Raw genomic sequence first — 7702 nt, 5'->3', positions numbered from 1 at the left:
CTGACTTCCTGCCCTTTGGGCAGGGGGCTGGACTCGATGATCTCCCGAGGTCCCTTCCAGCCCTGATGTCTATGAAATCTATGAAACATAGCCTGGCCAGCAGCTAGAGTGTGCTGCACCACTTTTTAAAGGCATGGGCTTTTTTGACACTGGGATATGTCAAAAAAACCTGCAAGCTGCTGATTTGCAGCATGGTGAATGCCTTGTGCGCTCATCTGGACAGTCCCCAGGGAGTCGAATTAAGGTTGCACAGGCAACCATGACTAGTGCGCCTCCTGGACTTTGCAACCTTAACCACTTTCTTTCAATAAGCATTTTTAAAGGAAATAATAAGCATACTTTGATATATAACTACAGTAGCCCTTCCCTTTCCTGTGTTAATGGTTTGAACTCTGATCTGAAGGACCACATAGCAGACTTCTATTACTTCAACTACAGGCAAGTCAATTCTAGCTGACTGCAGAGGAAGGCTATTATCCCAGAAGAGAAATGAGATGCTCCCAAAACAAAGGATGTGATGCTGGGACCCATACTGGATGTGGGAATCCTGGCCAAAGCTCCCCAACTCTCAATGCAGAATCTCTTCTGACAGCTCCCACAGTCCTCATTAGTACTAGTGTATGTTGCTGCACCACCGGTCCAGGAATTCTTAAAATGTTCCTGGGTTGTTGGTTGTAGTTGGGTTGGTCTAAGGACACAGGCAAGCAAGGTTCTTTGGGTAGATGTGATTTCTTTTATTAGACCAACAAAAATAGGGGTGATGATTGTTGAATTTGTGATGGAAATCAATCAGAGACTGTAGGTTTTCAGTCCAAATGAAGATGTCATCTATATATCTCATGTATAGCATGGGTCTGATGGTGCAGGTCCTGAGGAATTCTTCCAGGTGGGTGGGCCATGTAAAGGTTGACATACTGTGGGGCCATTTTGGTGGCCATATGCTATACCTGAGGTATAAAGATGACAACATCATTTGGACTGAAAACCTGTAGTCTGATTGATTTCCATCACACATTCAACAGTCATCACCCCTCCAGCAGACTCTTTCTTGAATACTCCAACACCAACATTTCCTTTTTAGACACCATGATCAATATCCAAAATGGTAAAATAGAAACCACCATATACAAGAAACCTACGGACCAACATGCACAGAACCGAATTTACAGCCAAGTTCTCTGATACCACTGAATTTGCACTGAGGAGCATACATGCACTTGTCACCTCACAGATCTCAAAAGGACTTCCACCCAACAAGGACGCTACTCCAGAGAGATAGACCGCACTTTTGAAAGAGCCACCCGGATACCATGTTAAGAACTGCTGCAGCACAAAAAGAAAATCCCCACACATTGCACACAATTAAGTTATGATATGCCACCCTTCCCTGGAACCTATACAGAAAATCCTTAAACAATTGCAACTCACACTAGAAGACGACCCAGTTTTTAAAGAGATCTTTCCAATCTCATCACTAGAAACAACCTTCCTATGACCCAAACCATATCAGATGGATCCAGACCACACCAGGACAAGAAATGTAAAACCTGCCAACACATCTCCACCAGTCCTACAATAACTACACCTCACAACAGAACCAACATCATTCTTGGATCTTACACCTGCACCTCCAGAAATGTTGTATTTCTCATGCAGTACACCAAATGCCCTGATGGAAAATATGTAGGAGAACCCAAACAATGACTGCAGTACCAGAACGAACGTGCGCTGAAAATCCATTGAAGACAAAAATGGCAGGTGCCCACTGCTCACAAGACAATTGCTCCCTCTCCAATCTCTTGGTTCTAAATCCTCAAAGGGAACTTATAAAACACCTTTTGTAGACAAGCCTATGAATGTCACTTCATAAATCCATTGGATACAAAAAATTATAGACTTAATATAGACATTGGATTTATGACATTATAACCTGCCTGACATCTAATTCACCAGGTAACCTGCCTGAAGCTGACACCTTACATTCCTTCACACATTTCTCTCCCTTCTCCTCCTCTCCTCTTATCTCTACCCATTGTCTTCCAAACTTCTACTCATCTACATTTTCACAGACTTCTAGTTACACTTTAGCTTCTTTTTCTATCTTGAAGAACTCATAACAGCTGCAGTCTCCCTGTGCCTGACAAAGGGTGTTTGTGCCCAAAAGCTTGCAAAGAACTTTTTTCCAACTATTTTAGGTGGTCTAATAAAAGATATCACACCTACCCAAAGAACCTTACCTGCCTAAAATGTTCCTGCTCAGTTATTATTTCTGTAGGATGCCAACATTCTCCTGAAGAACAATTTTTAACCGTTTCCAAGTCAGCTAAAACTGAATTAATGTCATGGGACAAGTTGAAGGTTTGTCCCTGCCAAACTGAAAGCCTGCTGTGAGAATTTTTACAAGGGAAAGTAGTAGGCAGCTCAGATGCAGGCCCTGGCACTCTGAAGTTACTTATTCCTTGGTTTTACTCTATAAACAGAATTGAAAAAACTAAAATTGCATTAAGACTTTGCTCTTTTCAGTGTGGCTTATTACACAGTAACAAACTGTCTTAAGTGTCTTTCTTACCCTTTCCTCTGTTCCTCCAAGCTTTGAAATCACACACTTGAAACTGCACTCCTCTACTAATCCCGGACAGGTATTCCTTTGGAGTCAATTAATGCTGTTCCCTTTATTGCTGGACATTCTGTGGCAACAGAACACAGTGACTACCTTTGTTCTGCCAGAATACAGGTACTCTAAAAGGCATGGGGCAACAGTGAGTTGCTTCTAATGACTCATGAATTAACAGTAGTTAAAATAGCAGAAGGGTTACAGTTGAGGGAGGCACTAACTTTCTGTAAATTTACTTTTGCTTAGCACTGTGGTTTTCTTATTTTGACCCATCCACTCCCATCAGCTTCACTGAAACTGGCACCTGATTAACAAGATAAGCTGCTTACAAAAGAGCACATCATAACTTATGCTTATAATGTCATTACACTTTGAATAATGCAATCACAGCTATCAACTTAGCACATTTTCCTTCTGCTGCCCTCCCTCCCTTCATCTGCTTCTCTTAATTTTTTTTGTATTCCTTATATAAATAGTAACTTTCTGGAGCCGTTGACTGACTGACATTACCCATCTGAAGAGCCTAACACTGATCAGAATAAAAAACACATTTTATTTAGTTATTTTATACACATGACTTTGTTCCAGAGGCCTTAATCATGCTAAATGAAATCAGACAGCATCTGAATCAAGCAATACTTCAATACAACTACGTAAAAACATTCTTATTATCACTACTTTCAGAAGAGCTACATCAGTGTTAGGCTTTTTTGATCCTGAAGCCACCAACTGCAATCCCCTGTTGATATCTCTGACTCAAAATTTTAATAATTACCTCTGTACTCAAATATGCTTGGGAACTCCATGATGAACATACGAATACATTTTATACAGTATATGTGTTTGGCTGAAAGAGAACTTGAGTGCCTTTGTATGCAGCCCCATTTCAAATTTTGTCTCCCCATGTGAGTGCTTCTTCACATATAAGCAGTATTACAGTGCACCCATAATCTTAGCGGCAATGTTCCTTATTCAGTATGCAGGATCTCTTCTTGAGGTACAAATAATTGCTTGGGAGCGAGTGATTTTTTTTTTTTTTTTTTGCATAAAGTATCTTTGTGCTTGGATACTCTTTGGCTTGGTTGTAGATTGCCTTTCCTTGCTCCCCCCCATTTGAATTTGGACAAAAACAGAATATGCTCCCACTTCCCAGGCTTTTTCTGGTAAGAACATTACAAACCAGAATGTAACTTTCTCCATCAGGTACCAGTATTTCATGCTGTTCTTCATTAAGGTTGAAAGTCCCACATTTGACATTTCTGTTTTACAACCTTCTGAATTTACAACAGGCAAACAAAGTGACTATTTCTATTAAAACAAAAAAGGAATAAAGTACTTAAATTTTTTATTTTTTTGTTTTTACTTTCCAATGTTGTTAGACCCCCTTAGAAAAGTACAATTTTCTGCACATTTGTGGAAAATACTAAGATTTCCTATTGACACTGGCTTTTACTCAGCAAAAAGCACTGCTGATCTATATAATATTTTCTTGCCTGTTGTCAAAAGCATTATTGAAAATATCATTAATGAAGTTAGCAAAACACCAAGTAATAGAGCATCCCATTAAAGCAGACATAAAACCGAAGTATGTTGCAGTAGTAGTCTTACTACAAATAAGGTTTTGTTATGAGTGTAACTTGGCTGAAGCAAAAATATATAAGATATGAGCACGGAGGAAACCAGAGGATTATACAAATGCATATAAAGTAGTGTAGTAATCTCAGTTCTTACATTTGTGTTCATTATTTACAGGTCTCTCCAATGCAGTTACTTATTTGGTCACATACAAGTGACCTGAGTTACGCCATCTTCCTGCTCAAATTGTCCATCATCCAGTTCCTTTAGCACACCATCACTACTGCTGAACCCTGAGAAGCTTCCATACTGGGCAGATTCCTCCTTGATCCAGCATGATTTAGTAGGAGATAGATGAAACTCAACTGATGCATTTCCACTTTCTGCAGGGTGAGAAGTAGCTGTGTCTAATCCAATACTTCTGCTACAGACTTTGCTTTTCTCTTCACTTCTGCTCTGCCTTGCAGATTTCTTCTGAAATACAAGAGATGTTTAATATTGAGTTAAAAGGAGAACAGGCCAAAAACTAAGAAAGGCAGTTGAAAACAGGCCAAAAACTAAGAAAGGCAGTTGAAAACAGGCCAAAAACTAAGAAAGGCAGATGAAAATATTGAGCAGAATTGAGCTCAGAACACACCTATGAAGGATCTCACTTGAGATGCCCTCCCAATTTGAAAATGAGTTACTGAAAACCATTCCCTGAGACTGATTTTTCAGCTGGGTGTGTATCCACATACAGATCATATTTCTTTAGCTTACTTATGAAAATGGCACAAAGAACAGTGTCAGAAACCTTACTAACATCAAAATTTATAATATCTATCCCTTCTTTTCATGCAGCAGGCCAGTTACCCTGTCAAAAAAGAAAATAGTTTGCTTTGACAATCTGTTTTTGAAAAACCCATCTTGGCTGCTTTTATCACTTTTCTGCTTTCTAGACACCTGTAAAATGATTATTTAATAATTTGTTCTAATACTTTGCTAGGGATAAAGTTAAGTCTATGGCTGTGTATAGAAGAAAAAAGAGGCATGTATGCATGACACTTTAAAATGGGCTAAATGCCCTTGCACTGCTTTAATGGTGTCAGTGTTTGCAAGCCTCGGCGGCGTATTGCACATTCATTCCAACTACTGTAGGAAATTCGGTGGAGTTTTAGTTTGCTGTCCCTACAGCCATGGAGTGAAGCACCTGGCTCTGTGCAGCTCCATGGCTCTGCAGGAAGCCCTGCAGGCAGCCTGGCAGCAGCCTGGGAAAGCAGGCTCCACCCAAGAAAAGTGAGAGCCTGATCTTCCCCCCCCCACCCCTGGAGCCTGCTTGCCTGCCTGAGCTGCATGGGGGCCCAGTGCTTCCCTACATGGCTGAAGTGCCCCTTAGGACTGCCTGAGCCAGGTGCCTGTAGGTGGGTGCCACCTGGGTGGGGCATCGCTGCTAGAGGGAAGCACCAGCCCCTCCTGCAGCCCAGGGACCACTCTGCCTGTTGGCAGCTCACCCTCCCCTCTCCTCTGGAGAGGCAGGTAAGGTGTGTGCATGACACAGGGGTTTAATCAGTCCTAAACTGAAGCGGTGGTTTTTAAAACCCAACGCTTCAATTTAGGGCCATCATTTCATCTACACACACCTTATAATTCCCTGGATCTTCCCTTTTCCTGGTTTTTAAAGATAAGAGGATGTGGGACTGAAGAACCTATGAGTACTCAAAAATAATCACAAAGAGTTTACAAATTTGTTCAGCTACTTCAATAAGCTCTTAAGTAAGAATGAATTTCATTGCACCCTGCTGACTAGAAAGCATTTATTTTCTTTCAGTATTCTTTAACCTGTTCTATCCATATCTAGAGTATGCCCTCTTGTCTCCCTCCAAGAAGTAATTTTAAATATCTGATCATAACCTTTTTGATGAAGACAAGCAAAGAACATACTGAATACTGCAGCTTTCTCTCTCTAATTTTGTATATGCTTTCTTTTCCCGTTTCGTAATATACCTCTATTTCCATTTTCTCTTCCTCTTAATATATAGAATAAAATAGAACCTTTCTTGTTGCCTTTTACGCCCTGCCAACTGAATCTCATCTTGCACTTTAGTCTTTTTGATTTCATCCCTACGTGCTTGTGGTTTCTGTTCACTCATAGGTATGTGTTCTTGGTTCTGCTTTTTATAGGATTCCTTTTCAATTTTCTGGCCATCGAAGATTTCCTACTGTAGTCACAATGGTCTCGTACACTGCTTTTTGTCTTCCATTTGCTGGGGAGGTTCCTCCATTAGGTATTTAATGTAGCACCTTTCAGAAAGTACCAGCTCTCCTGCATTTTTTTTACCCTTCAGATTATCTTCCCCAGAGACCCTATGTATCTGTCCTCCAAGTCGGTTGAAATTGGTTTCTCTGAAGTCCATTTTCATTAGGCTTCTGTGCCCATACTTACTTTCTCTTAGAATAGGGATTGTCACCCTTTTTTTAATAAGTGCACCCCTGTAGGGGGGGGGTGGCAAGTGGCCAGATGCTGAGTGGGGGTGTGGCGAGTGGTGGCAGTGCAGCATCTGTGTGGCCCTGCTCCTGAGGCAGTGGCATGGGCTGGTGGTGCTCTGTCCCTGCCCACCCATGTCCCCCCTGGGATCTTTCAAAGTTGACAACTCCTGTCTTAGAATAATAAATGCTCTCATTTCATAGAACCATAGATAAGCCCAGTGGTGGCAGCAGCTTCCATTTTTGAGCCACTTACAAAAATGCCCCACTCACTCACCCATCCTTACTTATACTACTGGGCTGTTACAGAAGTCACTGGGAAATATGACTGAGGGGGGGTTACAGACCCTGGAGAAAAAGAGAATCAGATTTTGCCTGCATTCTACAGCGAGGGGATGGGAAATCCTGTAGGAAGGAAAGAAAGGAAAAAATCCTTTGCTTTCTTTCTTTCCTGCAGTATTTTCCATCCCCTCACTGTGGTCTCTTCCCCTCCTCCCCCCAAAATGGTGTGTAGTTCAATGTCAGAACTTTATCAGAGAGAGGTAGTTGGCCATGTTAGTCTGAAGTCAGGCAGAAGGCAGGGTAGATGTGCACCTTACAGACTAACTAAATCAAAGATCAGAGCATAAGCTTTCATGAGCATGAACTCACTTCAACATATACTGCGAAAGGACATGCACAGAGCCTGTGCATGAACTGCCTGTGCATTTCCTTTTCTAGCATCTGGTGACGTCAGCATGGGCTCATGAAAGTTTATGATATATATATATCTCTCTCTCTCTGATTTAGTTAGAACTTTATCAGTCAGGCTTGTTTTTCTGAGTTATTCCAGTCTCCCTCTGAACCATGTGCTTAGAACAACAAATGTTACAGCTATTATATGGAGAAAAACATTTAAGACAATATCACCCTGTAAATCAAGCTGCCTTTGAAATACTACACCTTTTGAAGCAAAGAAAACATGGTCTATGATTTCTTGCAATACTTGACCTTGCCATGACAAAGCCTGAGAAAAGGGAGAAAGAGAAGAATCTAGCTTTGGGGAAGAGG

The 7702-nt window shown here is 41.2% G+C and overlaps 1 protein-coding gene across 3 annotated transcripts in view; it reads right to left on the bottom strand.

Moving 5' to 3' along the window:
• Positions 1–3147: 3147 nt before the first annotated feature.
• RFTN2 (raftlin family member 2) overlaps positions 3148–7702 on the bottom strand; it is a 63299-nt gene continuing 58744 nt past the window's right edge. For 2 of the 3 annotated variants that reach the window (XM_019554268.1, XM_019554269.1), the window contains exon 10: positions 3148–4663. In XM_019554268.1, coding sequence (XP_019409813.1) covers positions 4394–4663 — 270 coding nt within the window. In that variant the 3' untranslated portion in view covers positions 3148–4393. The remainder of the gene's footprint in view (positions 4664–7702) is intronic. The other variant, XM_019554270.1, reaches the window with a different exon arrangement.

Source organism: Crocodylus porosus, unplaced genomic scaffold, assembly GCF_001723895.1.
Source record: "Crocodylus porosus isolate Cpor-Errol unplaced genomic scaffold, CroPor_comp1, whole genome shotgun sequence".
In the NCBI taxonomy this organism is placed as follows: Eukaryota; Metazoa; Chordata; order Crocodylia; family Crocodylidae; genus Crocodylus; species Crocodylus porosus.
The sequence above is the reverse complement of the archived record's forward strand: the minus strand, read 5'-3'. Positions and strand labels throughout refer to the sequence as shown.